General features: G+C 41.1%; 1 protein-coding gene across 1 annotated transcript in view; it reads left to right on the forward strand.

Annotated features, from left to right (window-relative positions):
• Nucleotides 1-1,045: 1,045 nt before the first annotated feature.
• LOC128704009 (ipis-1-like) overlaps nt 1,046-19,963 on the forward strand; it is a 38,023-nt gene continuing 19,105 nt past the window's right edge. Inside the window, exons 1-3 of the mRNA XM_070091739.1 lie at nt 1,046-1,251; nt 4,807-5,130; nt 5,555-5,693. Coding sequence (XP_069947840.1) covers nt 4,808-5,130; nt 5,555-5,693 — 462 coding nt within the window. The 5' untranslated portion in view covers nt 1,046-1,251; nt 4,807. The remainder of the gene's footprint in view (nt 1,252-4,806; nt 5,131-5,554; nt 5,694-19,963) is intronic.

A 19,963-nucleotide genomic window follows, 5' to 3' on the forward strand; every position in this document is an offset into this window, starting at 1 on the left:
CCTTCTGAGAGGGCTTGGCCCCTCAGGGCTGAAAGGGCTGAAGGGAGCTGATACCCCCCTCCTGGAGAAAATTCCTCCACACAGATGATGGAAAAGCCAGGTGATGGAGAAGCCAGGTGATGAGAAGCCAGATGATGAGAAGCCAGATGATGAGAAGCCAGATGATGGAGAGGCCAGGTGATGGAGAAGCCAGGTGGTGGAGAAGCCAGGTGATGGAGAAGCCAGGTGGTGGAGAAGCCAGGTGGTGGAGAAGCCAGGTGGTGGAGAGGTCAGGTGATGGAGAGGTCAGGTGATGGAGAGGCCAGGTGATGGAGAGGCCAGGTGATGGAGAAGCCAAGTGATGGAGAGGCGAGATGATGGAGAGGCTAGATGATGGAAAGGCCAGGTGATGGAGAGGCCAGGTGTTGGAGAGGCCAGTTGATGGGGAGGCCAGGTGATGGAGAAGCCAGGTCAGGTGATGGAGAGGACAGGGGATGGAGAGGCCAGGTGATGGAGAGGCCAGATGATGGAAGAGCCAGGTGATGGAAGAGCCAGGTGATAGTGAAGGCAGGTGGTGGTGTAGGCTGGTGGTGGTGTACGCAAGTGGTGGTGCAGGCTGGTGGTGGTGGTAGAGGCAGGGGATAGTGGAGGCAGGTGGTGGTGTAGGTTAGTGGTGGTGGTAGAGGCAGGTGCTCGAGACGAAAGGCAATAAAGCAAGCTAGTGGTGGAGAAAGCAGGTTGTTGAAAAAGCATTTGATGGTGTGGCAGTTGCTGGAGACAGCAGGATGTGGTGTAGGTGTCGTAGAAGGACGGTGGTGTAAAAGACATGGTGGAGAAGGCATATGGTGGAACAGGAAGGTGGTGGAGAGGCAGTTGATGAAGTAGGCAGGTGGTGGTGATGTAGGTAGTGTTGGAGAATTCCTGTGTGGGATTCCTCATGGGTTTGAAGAGCCCTGTTTGGGATTTCTCATGGATGGGAGGAGCGCTCTGTGGGATTACTGATGGGTAGAGGAGAATCTATCTGGTATAAGTGGAATCAGTTCGTTTTCTTTTATTTGTGCCGCCTGAACGGTTGCTTCACTGTACACCTGATGCTCATCCTGTGAGGAATCAGTCCTGTGTGGAGGGGTTACAAGAGAGTACTTAAGAGAGGACCTGGCGTGTTACTGCCTCAGCTCACCTGGTCGCCGCCTCAGCATTCACTCGTGTTGCCAGTGTTGTACTTCTCTTGTGTATCTCTCCGTCACAAGATCAGAATACAACACACAACAGGTAATTTATTTTAATATCCTCATAGTTGTAGATGAGTCACTGTTAGTTAAAGGCGTTCTTCAGGGCTCTCTTCTCGCTACCACTATTTAAGGAGTAATTTTTGCTAATTCACTCTTGGAAATTCCATTATGGTACGCTTTATTGTTTGAGAATCGCAGGAAGTAGCCTTCACCTTCAAGCAAGTCAATTTTTAGCCATGTCTTGAAATTAACAACACTACTCGTACACTCCTTTCCTCTTAATGTATAAGCTATATCTCGAGCTCTGTTGAAAGAAACACATCTCCCACGATAAAAATATTAACACCTCTTCCGTTTTCCGTTTACCTTCCATACACTCAATCATGTGTATGTTTGCGTATTCCATATATAAATCATTACCATATATATACAACCTGTTTACATTAGAGTCTTATATATACATATACTCAGTCTTTTGTTAGTGGCTTCCAAATATTCACTCAACCTTGCATACGTTAATGTCTCTGATACATACATTAAAGTAGATGGAAGTACACAAGTGCATATAGTTAGGAGATCTATATTGGAAACCTTTCAGTCCTTGGACCTTGGTCATTCAAAATGATACAAAGGAAAAATAGTACAGAAAAGAGGTCACTGACCGTGATCAGGTGACGGCGTCAAGTCATCTATTAGCAGCACAGAATCTGCGCGTAATAGTATCACATGTGCAAGGATTTTTGCGTCAATACAGAGTTGCGTCAATACAATGACTCTCTGCTTTAGTACAGTTCATGAGATGTTTATTCTTAGATCTGTGCAAGACACGAGCTGTTTTGGTGTCTTGGCTGCATGAATTTTTATGTTCTCGGGCACAAAAAGAAAGAGTCCTCCCTGTTTATCCTAGTTACAAATGCAATATTAGTATAGACATCTATCAGAGAATACTAGAAAGTTAACCTATTGATCCCCTCTAGCATCTAGCCTGTTTCTCGCTATGTAACAAGTGTTTAATAAAAATTCTAACCAATATTATTTTGTACCATACTGAGCTTTTAAGAACGATTTTTTTTACTGAGTTTATCATAACATTAGGCAAGCGCTTTTCAACAGCAGGATTTTATGAACCGGTCTGTAATTAGACGAAAGGAAACCAACAAATAATAGTTTGAGATCTTTAATGAAACAAAAACTTTGTCTCGGGTTAAAAGTTGTATTTACATATAAAATTAATGATGATGGAATTACACCCTTAACAATGACAGTTATCAACATATTTGCACAAACTTATATACTGTACAATATTGTTGTTTTACTGATAACCTGTGGCATCTGGCACGTTACTGTACTGCGTTGTACATGTGTATGTAGTGTGCTCTGCAAGACACAACATAGAAAGTGATTGATGAAAACATATCCTTGTGTAAAGTAACTTCTGACCAACAGAGAGGCAACAGGCACCTCTTGCTTGAACAATACAGCGAAAAGTTCGCCAAACAGTAAAATGCACAAAGCAACTGTGAGCAACACAACATCAAGGAAGGAAGGAAGCACAGAAACAATAGTGCATACATGCCAGTCTAGTTTGACTCGGGACCTGAAACATAGTTTTTTTTTTTTTTTTTTTATTCGCCGGTATTCTACATAGTGTCTCACGATACACCCTCAGAAAATGTAAAAAATCACTAATTCTATACAATGCTTTGTGAAAAGAGTTGCACTGAGTGCATGATGAAGATAAATGGTTCAGAGAACCGACAAGTTGATAAATTAGACACATGTGCAACATTTGGGTATATTTATTGAGGAAACTTTTCGCCACACAGTGGCTTCATCAGTCCATACAAAAGAGAATGGTAAAGAACGGAAGGAGACTCATCCTTGAGTCGATGTAATCAGTCCATCAGTCTTAAAAAGAATACAGCATATGTGCGAAGAAGTACCTTATATATTGTAGACAGGTGAGGTGAAGCAGTCGTAGGTGGAATCACACTTTACAAATCCAAATGTGGAAGTAGGTCATGCCTAAAGGTTAGGCAAGTGAAGAATTTCCTGTGTCACCCATCTCACCATCGGGTACATACTCTACCAAAAAAAAATGAGTCTTCATGACAACAGCAGAGGAGAACAGCGTTCTCCCAGAATGGAAGAGAATGGAGGTCAGACACTTCCTTGGCTTCCCTCACATCTCAGAAGACAAATAAACAAGCATTTTAGCAGCGAATTAAGTGTTTAAATATGTATATAAGTTGAGATTCCAGCAATACTTCCTGATGATCTTCCTTTTGTACCAAAGTGGTTGCCTTATTAACCCGTAAACGGTCCAAACGTATATAAACGTTTTTTCAACATTTGAAAGTATGTAAAAAAAGTAGATCTTTTTTCTGTTTTTCTACATTTGAAAATTTGTAAAAAACTTTGATTTTTTTTTTTATATTTGAAAATATGTAATAAAAACTTAGATCTACTTTTGTAGCACTACACATGTGAACGTAGATCTGCTTGGACCGTTTACGGGTTAAGTTCCTCAGGTGAACAGCCTCAAGTAACTAACTGGCGAAGTGCCTCTAGAAAATTAATTTGAAAATTCCTTTTCTTTTATTCGGGAAAAGAAGCTGAGAGGACGTTCTCTCGGTCTGTATCAGGACATGAATACTTCCCAGTCGTTTATGTTTTCACAACACACAGGCAATAATGTTTTCCTGTACATCCAAGCACACTGTGACATCTTGCGAAGTAATGGTATGTCGTACTTGATTACTTGAAAGCTAAATACACTCTTCGTCAAATATAACTGCTGTTCCTACAGTACACCTAACTGATAGCAAGCCTGTAAGTGCCGTTTCTACTCAATCCCTGCCATACTTAACCTCCTGAACTGGCATCAGTTTTGGGCGTTGTCAGTCTGTAAATTTATAACAAGGTCACTTCGCAATCATGTGAGCCTCAAAATATTGCTCTACCGACTGCGACCTCAAGTGTACAATCCTCTGAGGCATCCACTGTTACCTTCAGTGACAGTCCCACTAAGTTACCTCAATCAAATCCTGCTGAGCCACTGAAGTCTAAGGCTGCTTTATCTGTTGATAATTACAGTGATGTCCATTTTCATATTACGTTTAATTCACTGATTCCGACTGCACGCAGCTACGTGTTTATCAGTACTGATAAACACTAAACCTGTAATAATCATACAGCGTCTAAGGAACGTCAGATAAACAGAGAAAGCAGCCTGTGCAACACTGGTTCAAAACATTTCGCCTGCACAATAGGCTTCTTCAGTCGAATACACGGGTAATTTTTAATAGTGGAAACAGTGGAAGAAGTGAAGATGTGATTTTGAGGTGCTCAGTCCCTCATCCTTGAGGGACTAAACAACTCAAAATTAACCTCTTCATTTCTGCCGTTTTCTTCAGTATTAAAATCGCCTCTGTATTCAATTGAAGAAGCCTGCTGTGCAGGCCAAACGAAGACGGTAGCTTTATTCTTTGGATCAAGAGGACCTTACCAGGGGAAAAAAATCACTACACTGACAGTTTATACCTTAATCAAATGCCATTATTGTACATTATTACTATAGCCCGCTCCTTCACAGAATGTCGAGGTTGTCGTTGTCAGCTGTGTTCTTCATGGTGTTGGCGAGTGTAGTGAGTCCTCAGTGTATCTCCAACAACGACAGGCTGTCCCTGCCCCTCACTCCTGACCTGGAGCACATCACCCCCTTCAGCTTGGATCTTCTGAAGGAGCTTTACCCGCCCACTGCCACGGGAAACTTTTTCTTCTCACCTTACAGCATCTGGAACGCCCTTGTCCTGGCTTACTTTGGGTCGGCTGGACAAACCCGTCAACAACTACAGGATGTCCTGCGTCTGAGTGACCCTTCAAACACTCTGGCAACCTACAAGGCCCTAGACCGTTTGTGAGTATACTTGCTTATCTCAACTCACATTGAACCACTCTGGCAACCTACAAGGAATTAAGCCTTTTGTAATTATTCTCGTTTATCTCAAGCTAACCTTAAATTACCCCTTAAAACATTTAGGAATTCATGTCTGTTTGTCATTTGTGACCAATATATTCAGGGAAAGTGTTAAGATTAAAGGGGATCACATACCGTATGGGAAATGAAAGGTAATCGGATTTAGTTCAAAGAATAGATTTACTGTTGCACCTCATTTCATAAGAGTCCTTCGCCAGCATCAAAGCCCCACCCTGAATTATTAATGTTTATGAAAATGGTGTGATCAGTGTTTATGACTGTGTTTACTAATGCTTGTGTTCATTATTTTTGACAGTGTATTTACACAATTAGGTTTAACATTATGCTTATCTTGATAATGCAGGTATGAGAAGAGACACGCGAATACCAGTGAATATGTGATAGACATAGCCAACAAAGTCTACGTGAATAAGAACTTCAATCTTCGGGTCTGTATCCGGAAGGTCCTTTCGAAAGAGGTGCAGAATGTCGATTTCACAAAGGTCGGTGAAGCTTCATAAAATGTTCTCTTAATGACCTTAATACTAAATCATTTTAAAAGCATAACAAAAAATGCAGCTTATAAGGTGCAATTTTAGAAAAAAAAATGCAGAAAACTGATTTTGTTTTTCTGTGAAAATACCCGAATCTCCACTGAGTTTAATGGTGAAAACCCTCCAAGAGTTGCTGTTCTGGTCTTTTGTTTTAAGAGTTTCCATGATGACTACCATCCGAATACCTTCGTTAATGTATGGAAAATAAAATTGTTCTTTGAGTCCATACCTATTTGAGAGATGGAGGGATAATAAAACGTTTAGAAATACAATAAGAGATGGTATTATCAGCATAAATCTTATGCTGTCGTAGCTTTATGTGCATAAAATACTAAATTCTAAATAAAATAGTTAGTATTCATAATAGGAGGATTAATTAAGACAGTATAAAATACATCAGATATACTAATATTAGTTCTGAAATTAGAATAACATAGCTTTATCTGTGTTCTAGTCTGAGATTATGGATACTGGTATATTTGTGAAATGAAGATAAGATGATGGTGAACTCCGTCTAAATTGCCTGGAGAACGTTGTACATATTAGTAAAGAACTACCTGGAGTTTATGTAAGACTTTAGAGCAAATCTATTTCTATCTTTTCTCACTCCTACTGTAAAAAAATATCTGAAGCCCAGTACCATAGTTTAATAAGAGAGAGTAGGAGAGGCAGATGACTGCACTAGAACAAATGCTATCCGCCGTTCTCAGACATTAAAATTTGACATCAAAGATGATGTTTTTACTGTGGCTAGCAAGTGGCCAATTATTCCGAATTCTTGTCGAATTTCTCTGCAGATAGATTCACTCAAATGAACAGTATGATGAATGGGGTGAAACTACAGTATAGAAATCCGTGTTCAGCATGTTGATCTCATAGCAGCTGAAGCCAAGTCCGGTTCCTTTTAAATGGGTTAACCGCAACCTCAAGAAAAAAGCCCGAGGATCCCCTGACTAAATTTGTCGATGTGTGACATCCTCGGTATAGATGACTCAATTTTCCTTGCCTGAGTTATTGATACTTATAAATGGGCACTTGAAATGAAAGAAATACTATACAGCAAAACACCCGAAAATAAAGTTAGGTCTCTACTTCTGTACTGACATGATTACGACGGTTCAACATCGAGTAAGGACTCTTTGTACATTATTAGATAAAGACGACAGATTCATAAGAAACAGGTACATAACTACTGGTTAAAATAAGGAGGAGAATATGGATATGACATCAGTAGTTATTAGGCTGAAAGCTTATAACTCTTCCGATTTTACTTACTATATCTGTGAATATCAATTCGAAGGTTCAGTCTCGTAAACTAATTGATATTCTGAGTAGTATGTCATTAGCTGATGATTAATGGAACTACGATAACTACATGATGCCTTGTTTCCTTTCCAGAAACAGGTACTTGATCTATTAGGAAAACTCATGAACTTCGTGTTCGACATTGCTTATATCAACAATAGTAAAATAACAGGTTTAGATACGTGGCACGCCAAGGAAAATATCGCCTGTTTAATTTCTGAAAAAAAATTACGTGGAGCCTAAAATCCCCAAAACGACCCGAATGAGATCTGCTGCTGATGTTGGCCGGTGAAATCAAATAGCAATTAAGAAGTACAAATCATGGAACGGGCGGGGAGTGAACCCATGGCAAGCGAGTCTTAAAACTCACAGGCCAGACAGTGATTTGTTTGAAATCGTGTTACGATTTCGTGAGTTTATAAGTACAAATGAGGTAGCAGGTGCCTGAACCGTGTCTTTTTTTGGTCCTCTTGAATCACAAGATTCCCTTCCATCTTCTCTGTAGTTGGCACAGCACCTTGATAATATATCGATAGATTTTCTTTTCTGATCTCTGCCTCAAGTCTATGCCCAAATTGGGCGGAGTTCATGCATAATGGAGAAAGTGAAATCCATGAAATGAGCATGATTATTAGGGGTGTTTCAAAGTGTCATTATTGGTGGGTATCGGCTATTTTTATGGTATCGGTATCGGCGAAAAGTGGCCAATACCAGCCGATAGATCTATTTCTACTATTATGCGTGCTTTAAAATAATAAAATTAACACTATCTTACGATCAGGAGAGTTACACACACACATGCACACACACACATACACACATATACACACATACATACACACACATACATACACACACATACACACACACACACACACACACACACACACACCTTTCCCTTCTCTCTCTCTCTCTCTCTCTCTCTCTCTCTCCCCCCATTTTCCCTTCTCACTCTCTCCCTCTCCTACCCTTCCCTTCTCTCTCTTTCCCCCTCTCTCCCATTCTCTCCCACCCCTTTCCCTTCTCACTCTCCCCCTCTCTCCTTCTACCTTTTCCTTCTCTCTCTCTAAAAAAAAAAAAATGGTGGTGACTCTCAGGGATCAGATGAGAATAGTTCTGGTATGGAGGAGTGGATGGAGGTGCAGTGGAAAAGGATGGAACAAGAGTGGGAGAGAAAATTGGGAGAGCTTTCTGAAAAAATGGAGAAAGAGCTCTCTGTGAAATTGGAAAAGAGGTTGGAGAAGGAGACGAAGAATTGGGAGGCACAAGTCGAAACTGCAGTAGCCAGGATAAGGGTCCTAGAAGTTGAGATAAACAGACTGAAGTGAGTTACAGAGGGAGTGACCAGAGAAGACACAGCATATGAAGCTGAGAGGCCGAACAGGAAGGAAAGAGATATGAATTATGCTAAGGTCATATCAGCCTGCCAAGAAGGGCCAAGGAGTGAAAGGGAAGAGCAGCTGGGTGCAGATGGAGAGGGTGATAGGTCGAATGCTGAGGCACAACCATGCTACCAAGAGCCACTGGAAAAAAATCAAGGGAGAAAATGACCACATGCAGACAGGATCCAGAGTCACAGAGGGAGAGGCATATATAATGAACACTTAGCTGATAAATGACAGCAAATCGTCTACACAGCCGCCCCTGCAGACGAGGTCTAGAAGCTGTCGAAACCATCACAACAGTGGGCTGTCAAGAGATACAATTTGTAAGTATAAATTACCCCTAGGGGGTGTTATGTCAGCATATTTCATTCGATGATGGCTGACATAATACTTACTTGTTTGGACTCAAAAGTCCACACCTTACTGCCGATTATAGGTTGATTACAAACTCCTTGTGACTCAAGAATTGCGCAATCCCCCGATCTACAAGAAATTCGTAACATACCTTGCTCTTTGTAACGTGAGCTATGGTGTTCTCAACACCTTCGACAGATATCGGTGACTTGATAGAAGCTGAAGTGTCCTTGGATGTCCACGTCTTCCATTGTCTAGGAAACGCACACTGGTACACTATGTTCCACAAGATTTGTCTTTATTGTTCACAATGTATCACAAGAGAAGCTGATCACACTTCTCTTAAGTGTTTATTGTGTTTTGTGAGACACTTTATTCACACTAACGCACAGATCAGTGTTCTTTGCTGGTTATCCTGGCGTCAGTGTCACTCTCAGTAGAGTCAAAAGTAATCTGAAGACGCCACAGCGCCCCATGCCGTCACTGCCCTAGCACAAAAAAAAAAACGCTGACCTAGTACCTTGCATCCTTGTCACCTCCTCGATGAAGCAAAGCAGAATGTTTGTTTCTTGCTGTCTTAAGCATAGACAACAATGTACACTATCTTTACTATGGTAATAAAGTGGGAGCAGGATTTTCCTTAATTGTCCTGCTAAGTAAGAGATGTACTGTCTCTTATAAAAATACACTTTGCAACACCGCTGCAAGGAGCAGAGGTCACTTGACCACGTCGCATAGCATCTGTGATCAGTTACTCACTCTAGCAGTAAACAAGACGCTCGCCCCTTCTGAGAGGGCTGGCCCCTCAGGGCTGAAAGGGCTGAGGGGGCTGAAGGGGGCTGAAGGGGGCTGATACCCCCCTCCTGGAGAAAATTTCTCCACACTGGGGGGCGGCGGAGGTTCGCTGCAGGTGAACTATTCATCACTTAACATTAATTTGATTTTCTCACTCGCCACCACTGCTGCTTGTCTTTTCTGAACAGCTTTAGTCTGTGTGGTTTCTGGAGAATCACTAATTTTGTTTTCAACACTGTGTAATTCTAACGGCACTAGTTTATTTATTGTCCGCTTATTCACTACACCTTTGCTCAAAACATCAACTGTCCTGATGATTCCATTTGCATCAGGATATATGGTCACAATTTTTCCAAGTGGCCATTGGGACCTCGGACCATCATTGTCGATAATCACTATGTCACCAGGTCTTAAGGACTTATGATTTTCAGGAACACCAGCTCCATAGAAGTGTTCTCTCAATGAGGTGAGATAGTCTTCTCGCCAAATTTTCTCCCAACGTTCAATCACTTTATTAAGGTGTTTGAATTTACGTCTGAGTTGCTCAGGTTCGAAATAAGTAGGATCCTCTATGATTTCTTTATCATTCATGGGAGGAACAGGTTCGAGCCTTCTGCCATGGAGTAAATGAGATGGACTTAACACTTCTAAATTGTCCAGATCATCGGTAACATAAGTTAGAGGTCTGTTGTTGACTCTATTTTCTATTTCAGTCACAACTGTACGGAATTCTTCTAAGTCTATTCTCTGACGATGAAGAGTCTTCCTTAAACAACGTTTTACAATGCCGATCATTCTTTCATAAAATCCGCCGTGCCATGGAGATTTAGGAGGAATGTATCTCCAACGACATCTGCGTTGATTCAGCATCTGTTGTACTTCTGGTTGATCAAAGATCTTGCTTATATAAGCAGCACCAGCAACAAAGTTCGTTGCATTATCTGAAATCATCAGTCTGGGACATGCCCTTCTGGCTGCAAACCTTCTGAATAATTTGATAAAAGTTTCAGCAGACATGTCAGTGGCTACTTCTAGATGTACTGCTCTAGTTGTAGCACAAGTGAACAAACAGATGTACACCTTGATGGGAACTTTGTCAACTGTTTTGGTTAAAATTATTGGTCCAGTGTAATCTACACCTGTCACCTCAAATGGAGTGATATGACAAACTCTTTCAGAGGGATATGGAGGTGGACCTGGATACTGACATACTCGCATATCGTAGTGACGACAAGTAATACAGTCCTTTATTTGTTTTTTCACACTTTGTCGACCTTGAGGTATCCAGTAGGATTGTCGTATATGACAAAGTGTGTCAGCTACCCCACCATGTAACACGTTACTGTGGGCGTTTTGCACAATCAGTTTTGTTAGCCAATGATTCTTGGGGATCAATATTGGATGTATGGCTTCTTTAGGTAGTGAAGAATTATGAATTCTTCCTCGACATCTTATAATCTTTTCTGAGTCGAGATAAAGTCCTAAAGAATTAATCATGACAGGTTTCTTTGGGGATTTATCTTGTGTTTCTAGAAATTTATATTCTGTAGAGAAAACATCTTTCTGTATTAGTTTCACCCAGTATTTAATGGGTTCAAGACATTCATAATCAGGTTTTATTCCTTTAATGAATTTAAAGACAAGAGCTGTAACTCTTAAGAGTTTACCCAAAGATGAGTATTTAGATCCATCAATGACTATTTCTGTTGTGTCTGCAGTATTTACACAACTTATTTCTGCTGTGTTCAAGCAGACTGTTTCTTCTGGCATAATGTGAGCTTTTTGCTGAGGCCAGTTATTTTCATTAGAGAGCCAGTTCGGTCCGTGGAGCCATAATTTATTATCCACAAATTTCTTGAGTGGGACACCACGTGACAACATGTCAGCTGGATTCTCTTGGGTAGAGACGTGAAGAAAGAGATAATCTCTCTGCATCTCTTTTATTTCTGCTACTCTGTTCTGTACATAGACCAACTTACTCTTATTATTTCTTAACCACTGGAGAACTGCTTCATTATCACTCCAGATCACGGTTTTCTCAATAGTGAGATGATCAAGTACTTTGTTGAGATAGACAGCTAATTTTGTACCTACATAGAGTGCTGTCAGTTCCAATTGTGGTACTGTTCTGACCTTCAAGGGTGCTACCCTGGCCTTTGAAGTAATTAGTGTACTTCCTTCAGCATTACTCATGTAAGCTACAGCGCCATAACCTCTGGTTGACGCATCACAGAACACATGTAATGTGTAATTGTTTCCCTCTTGACCTATTTGTCTGGGAAATTTAATTTGATGAAGTTGTTTAAACTCCCTGGATATTTCATCCCATGCTTGACTCATTTCTAGAGGCAAGTTCTCATCCCATCCAATTTTGAGTTTCCATGCATCTTGCATAAGCATTTTACCCTTTATGGTAATTGGTGAGACGAGTCCTAGAGGATCAAAACATTGTGATACCTCTGACAGTAAACTACGTTTAGTGAGTGTACTGCATGATTTATTGTTTATCCTTTTGAGACTCAAAGTATCTTCCTGTGTGTTCCAATTAAGTCCCAGCATATTGTTGCAATCAGGAATTTCAGTTTCAGGGAAATCTTCTTTGATAAGTTCCCTTAATTGCTTTGAATTTGTATTCCACATCCTTAGAGGCATATTTGCTTCTTTCATCTCCTTGTTAGCTTCTCTGTATAAGGATTTCAAATCCTCCTCTTTATTCACAGTACCTTGAAGATTGTCCACATAGAAACTTTTCTTTAAGATTTCTTTGAAGGGACTTTCAGATTTCTTCAAATGTGTATTTAGAGTAGCTTCTAGTAAGAATGGAGAGGATGTTGCACCAAATAATACTGATTTGAAACGATAAGTTTTCACAGGACTTTGAGGATCATGTGGATTTTCAGGCCACAAGAATCGAGTATAATCTCTATCTATTTCTTGTAGTCCTACTCTTAAGAAAGCTTTGGAAATATCAGCCGTGTAGGCATATGGGTTTGTGCGAAATTTCATAAGCACGTCTCCAAGCTTCTCAGTTAGTGAGGGTCCGGTCATCAGACAGTCATTAAGACTTGCTACATCTTTATTTGCACGTGCGCTGCAATTATATACAACACGTAGTGGAGTGGTTTCAGAATCTTTTCTGACTCCATGGTGCGGGAGATAATGAGCGTTTGTCTTCAACTTATCTTCGACTATTTCCTCAATGAATTTATTGTCCAACTGTTCTTGTATGATATTATCATAGACAGTCAGTAGCTCTGGATTCTTCCTGAGCTCATGTATTTGTGCTTTCATCTGTCCGAAAGCCATGCGATAATTGCTAGGCAGATGTGGTGGATTTAATTTCCATGGTAACCTAACCCAATACTGTCCATCTTTATATTTGACAGTGTCCAAATATTGGTTATAAGTCTGAGACTCTTGTGGGCTTGGTTTATTTACATCAATACCTATCGCATCTAAATCCCACAACTTATCAACTGGTTCATTCATTTCTTCCAGTAATGATAATTTTTGCTGTGGTACATGATCAGCGGTTATTCTCGTAACTAGTACATTTTCCACTGAATCAATATCAGCTTCTTTCCCACTTTGAGAGGGAATGGGACCACATATCATGTGGCCTCCTGCTGTTTTCAGCAAGTGAACATCATGTTTACTTACTATATTTTGCACAAAACAGTGATAATAATCACTTCCAATGATTAAATCAATTGGACTAATTGTGTCCGTCTGTATGTCAGGACAGGCTAACTTGACCTTAGCTGCTTTCAGTGCTGCAACTGTTTCTTTTAATCCCTGGATCTGCACAGACTTAGGCAAATCATCTACTACCACAGCTTCTACTGTCTTTTTCCTGTTTCCTAGACCAACAGTGATTCTGGCTAGGTCATATGTCTGTTTACCAGAATTGTGGAAAAAACCAGCTATATCTAACTGTATTTTGGCATAGGGTTGTTTATTCAGTTTCTGCAACACTGTTCTTCTTATGAAGGACCTTTGTGAGCCTTGATCAAATAGTGTTAGCACATTGGTTTTGTGTAATTTATTAGATAACTCAACTCGAGCTATCGGGAGAGCAGTTGCTTTAAACTTATCTCTCACATTTAATGCTGTTGCTTGTTGACTTCCTGATTCTGTGGAAGTCTGCTGCTGTTCAGCAAAAGTATTTGGGCATAATGCTGTATGATGCATACCCTTGCATTTAAAACACTTCTTCAGTGAGCATTTTCCTCCCTTGTGTTCACCTAAACACTTGATGCATCTTTTCAGCTGATGAACACGTTGTTTACGTGCCTCCATTGATGTGTATTGACTACAATACTGTGCCCAATGTGTTCCATCACAAAGTACACATTTTGGAGTACGTTTATGTGTGACAGTCTGTTTACTGTCTGTTGTATTCACAGCTTGATAAATGCCTATATGGGATTTCCCATTATGTGGTTTAGTGGGAGTAGGTATACTCTTTTTATACTGAGTTGAAGGTTTATTATCCACTGGATTTGTGGATTTTTCATCTTGTCTCGTTGCTTGCATGCATGAAACTATTGTTTGTAAACCATTGCTAATTTCCTCACAAGTGAAATAGCGTTTATTGAACATAATATTTAATCGTTCAATAGTTTGTGGTGACAACTTATCTTGTACAATACCACTGATAAACCAATCACATTGTCTTAGGTCATATTTAGCACCTAGAGATCTGAGACTATTGTCTAATGTGATTCTAAATGCCTGTAAGTCTGAAAAACAATGTTTGGGTGGCTTCAAGCTTGATATTAAGACTGCATGTCTAACTCTGGCCTTGTCAGCATCAAAGTAATTGTCTGCTAAGACACGTAAGGCTATTTGATAATTGCCTTTAACCACCGGAAATGACTTAATCAGTTCATAGGGTTCTCCCTTCACAAGACATTTAAGGTAATTGAACTTAGCAATCTCATCTATGTCAGTTCGTGAATTTACTATGGATTGAAAACCACTAATGAATTCTTCATAATTATGACCTTGGAAAATAGGTAATGACAATGTAGGTAAGCTTGGTAATGGGACACTTGTTGTTGTTACAGGTGTAACAGGTGTTTGACCACTAGTTACAGTAGGTCTCTGTGACAGAGTTTTGCGGCAGATAGCCTGTACTCCTGTCCACCTTAATTGTTGATTACTAAAAGTATCCAAAACATTTTTAATTTCATCCTCAGATGGATCTGATTCAAGAAATTTATTTTCATAATGTGTATAGTCTGAATTAATTATTTCCAGACGTTGTGTAAATAATTCAAACTTGACCTCAAGATCATCAAAATCTATGTTTGTATCTTGAGTTAATCCTATACAGACTGAAATTAGATTTTCTAATTGTGTAATCTTAGTCTGTAAAGACTGAAACTGAGTTTTCAAACAAGCCATTTTAATGGTATACTGAAAATTCTAGCACCACACTTAGAGTGTTTAAAAAACACTGTACTGCTATAAACAGCTGAGTTTTTGTTATGCTTAAGTCAGCAATAATCGAGTCAGACACTACTGACCCACTAAGCTTAACCTCAGGGTCAATGACCATGAAGGGTACACAGTACATGTGGCTGGTGTTTATGGCTTGAGTTTGCTGTGTCAGCCTGACCACGATGATTAATCGTAAATAACGATGTTATACACTTCATTCACTATACACTATAAATGTCACTGTATAACTGTAAATCACACGTGAATATTACTTACACATATATAAATTTCACTGTTAATATATATTTGAAAGCTTACACTTTATATATAAGTTCCTTTAATATAACAGGTAGATCTATAAGAAACAAACTTTAACACAATCTTGTCTCTTAATTTCTGTCTATAAACATTATAAACACTGTGTATATATACACTCAGACAAACAACATCACTTGGGTTGTTGTTGTCTTAAGTCAGCGATTTTCGAGATTGGAGCAGTGGATGGGTGCCATCCCCCGTTTTCTTGTTGGGTGAGTCACCCAGCTCCCGTTTTCTTTGGGTGAACGCTGGGTGAGCGCCCGTTTTCTTTTGGCTGCCCATTCTCTGTGATTGAGTCTGGAGGGACTCATTTATACTGATTTATATTGTAAAACACTAGTTTTACAGCTTTTTTCGAAGGACCTTGGCTCATAGGTTATTTGTACACTGTAGTACAACATATTTGGACCACAGTGTGGTCTTTATCCGGTTCGAGCACGACCAAAACTCTGTTGAGAATTTGGCCTTACCAGCTAAGTTTATTATAATTATATATAATGAACACTTAGCTGATAAATGACAGCAAATCGTCTACACAGCCGCCCCTGCAGACGAGGTCTAGAAGCTGTCGAAACCATCACAACAGTGGGCTGTCAAGAGATACAATTTGTAAGTATAAATTACCCCTAGGGGGTGTTATGTCAGCATATTTCATTCGATGATGGCTGACAAATACTTACTTGTTTGGACTCAAAAGTCCACACCTTACTGCCGATTATAGGTTGATTACAAACTCCTTGTGACTCAAGAATTGCGCAATCCCCCGATCTACAAGAAATTCGTAACATACCTTGCTCTTTGTAACGTGAGCTATGGTGTTCTCAACACCTTCGACAGATATCGGTGACTTGATAGAAGCTGAAGTGTCCTTGGATGTCCACGTCTTCCATTGTCTAGGAAACGCACACTGGTACACTATGTTCCACAAGATTTGTCTTTATTGTTCACAATGTATCACAAGAGAAGCTGATCACACTTCTCTTAAGTGTTTATTGTGTTTTGTGAGACACTTTGTTCACACTAACGCACAGATCAGTGTTCTTTGTTGGTTATCCTGGCGTCAGTGTCACTCTCAGTAGAGTCAAAAGTAATCTGAAGACGCCACAGCGCCCCATGCCGTCACTACCCCCAGCACAAAAAAAAAAAACGCTGACCTAGTACCTTGCATCCTTGTCACCTCCTCGATGAAGCAAAGCAGAATGTTTGTTTCTTGCTGTCTTAAGCATAGACAACAATGTACACTATCTTTACTATGGTAATAAAGTGGGAGCAGGATTTTCCTTAATTGTCCTGCTAAGTAAGAGATGTACTGTCTCTTATAAAAATACACTTTGCAACACCGCTGCAAGGAGCAGAGGTCACTTGACCACGTCGCATAGCATCTGTGATCAATTACTCACTCTAGCAGTAAACAAGACGCTCGCCCCTTCTGAGAGGGTGGCCCCTCAGGGCTGAAAGGGCTGAAGGGGCTGAAGGGGGCTGATACCCCCCTCCTGGAGAAAATTTCTCCACATAGGGAATGGAAGAAATACAGAAGGCAAAGGACCCAGGAGAATAAGGAGAGCAGTCGTAGAGCCAGAAACGAATATGCACAGATAAGAAGGGAGGCCCAACGACAATATGAAAACGACATAGCAGCGAAAGCCAAATCTGACCCGAAACTGTTATACAGCCACATCAGGAGGAAAACAACAGTCAAGGACCAGGTAATCAGGCTAAGGAAGGAAGGAGGAGAGACAACAAGAAATGACCATGAAGTATGTGAGGAACTCAACAAGAGATTCAAAGAAGTGTTCACAGAGGAGACAGAAGGGGCTCCAGAAAGACGGAGAGGTGGGGCACACCACCAAGTGCTGGACACAGTACACACAACCGAGGAAGAAGTGAAGAGGCTTCTGAGTGAGATAGATACCTCAAAGGCAATGGGGCCGGATAACATCTCCCCATGGGTCCTGAGGGAGGGAGCAGAGGCGCTATGTGTACCCCTAACAACAATATTCAATACAACTATCGAAACAGGGAGATTGCCTGAGGCATGGAAGACAGCAAATGTAGTCCCAATCTTTAAAAAAGGAGACAGACATGAAGCACTAAACTACAGACCAGTGTCACTGACATGTATAGTATGCAAAGTCATGGAGAAGATTATCAGGAGAAGAGTGGTGGAACACCTAGAAAGGAATGATCTCATCAACAGCAGCCAACATGGTTTCAGGGACGGGAAATCCTGTGTCACAAACCTACTGGAGTTCTATGACATGGTGACAGCAGTAAGACAAGAGAGAGAGGGGTGGGTGGATTGCATTTTCTTGGACTGCAAGAAGGCGTTTGACACAGTTCCACACAAGAGATTAGTGCAAAAACTGGAGGACCAAGCAGGGATAACAGGGAAGGCACTACAATGGATCAGGGAATACTTGTCAGGAAGACAGCAGCGAGTCATGGTACGTGGCGAGGTGTCAGAGTGGGCACCTGTGACCAGCGGGGTCCCACAGGGGTCAGTCCTAGGACCAGTGCTGTTTCTGGTATTTGTGAACGACATGACGGAAGGAATAGACTCAGAAGTGTCCCTGTTTGCAGATGACGTGAAGTTGATGAGAAGAATTCATTCGATCGAAGACCAGGCAGAACTACAAAGGGATCTGGACAGGCTGCAGACCTGGTCCAGCAATTGGCTCCTGGAGTTCAATCCCACCAAGTGCAAAGTCATGAAGATTGGGGAAGGGCAAAGAAGACCGCAGACGGAGTACAGTCTAGGGGGCCAGAGACTACAAACCTCACTCAAGGAAAAAGATCTTGGGGTGAGTATAACACCAGGCACATCTCCTGAAGCGCACATCAACCAAATAACTGCTGCAGCATATGGGCGCCTAGCAAACCTCAGAACAGCATTCCGACATCTTAATAAGGAATCGTTCAGGACCCTGTACACCGTGTACGTTAGGCCCATATTGGAGTATGCGGCACAAGTTTGGAACCCACACCTAGCCAAGCACGTAAAGAAACAAGAGAAAGTGCAAAGGTTTGCGACAAGGTTAGTTCCAGAGCTAAGAGGTATGTCCTACGAGGAGAGGTTAAGGGAAATCAACCTGACGACACTGGAGGACAGGAGAGATAGGGGGGACATGATAACGACATACAAAATACTGAGAGGAATTGACAAGGTGGACAAAGACAGGATGTTCCAGAGATGGGACACAGAAACAAGGGGACACAGTTGGAAGTTGAAGACACAGATGAATCACAGGGATGTTAGGAAGTATTTCTTCAGCCACAGAGTAGTCAGGAAGTGGAATAGTTTGGGAAGCGATGTAGTGGAGGCAGGATCCATACATAGCTTTAAGCAGAGGTATGATAAAGCTCATGGTTCAGGGAGAGTGACCTAGTAGCGACCAGTGAAGAGGCGGGGCCAGGAGCTTGGACTCGACCCCTGCAACCTCAACTAGGTGAGTACAACTAGGTGAGTACACACACACACAGAAAAAATTCTTTCAGAAATACTACCTTAAATACAATATTTGAAATAATTCATCAACAAAGCTTTGAAAATAAGGTCAGACCACATCCCTCTTTCAATAGGCTTCAGTGTCTATCTCCTAAAAAAACTGAGGAACTGATCTCAAAACTACTTCTATTGTCCCCAGTGTTATAGCCGATTGTAATCGACTGAAGGAGCCTATTGTGCAGCCGACACATATCGGTAAAAAATAAAGCAATAAACATGTACCTAATTCATGAAATGGCATTGTTGCTCACCAATCAGTAACTGCTGACCAAACATATGATATGGGTAAAAGAATTATAAATTCAACTACAGGAAAGAACTATGCTGACTTACGTGTAGTTTTTGAGATCTGATCAATGACTGGGCCGCGGGGGCGTTGTTCCAAAAACACCCTCCAGGTAGACTCCAAAAGCGAGAGGAGAGACCGAATCAAATGCATAAGTGCAGTTGGTAACCGTTTTGTAGATGGTGATCAGGAAGTACAATTCGATAGCACATTCCTGTTCATGAAAGTTACATGCATAGCAAAGTTGCAGAAAGATATGGAAAAGTATACGTAGAATGCGTTTGGTATTCATACCCAGCCACTATGACAAGGATATTTGGCATAAAACTGCGAGGAGTGATTTGGCTCATTTCATGGAAAAGCCAGTTACATCTCGGATGGCAGTTCCTCAAGTTCCCTGCTGTATTGTTTATGGTCACTTACTAACAAGCGTTTCATAGCTGACTTAATGCATGCAATCTCGCTGACATTTGTAACAGATATGTGACTAATGATCTCAGCAGCTACGGTACAATTGAAATCATGATCGCGTTTGATGGCTACAACGGTGATTTGTCAACCAAAGTTGCCGAGCAAGATTGCTGTGCTACGCAGAACGCCTCAGCTAAGATAATATTTGACACAGACAGGATGGCTTCATCCTCACATGAAGAATTTCTATCCAACATCAACAGCAAGTTATCGGCGTGAGAATGGCTATGGTAACGAACGAACGAAGGCTTTCAGGTAAGGACCCACCAGGAGCGAGAGGAAAGTGAGGATAGTTGATGGAAGAGTGGAAAGAACTACAGAGAAAGGAAGAGAGTCTGAGCTAAACCCAACATTA

The sequence above is a fragment of the Cherax quadricarinatus genome, chromosome 37, assembly GCF_038502225.1.
Source record: "Cherax quadricarinatus isolate ZL_2023a chromosome 37, ASM3850222v1, whole genome shotgun sequence".
Taxonomy (NCBI): Eukaryota; Metazoa; Arthropoda; class Malacostraca; order Decapoda; family Parastacidae; genus Cherax; species Cherax quadricarinatus.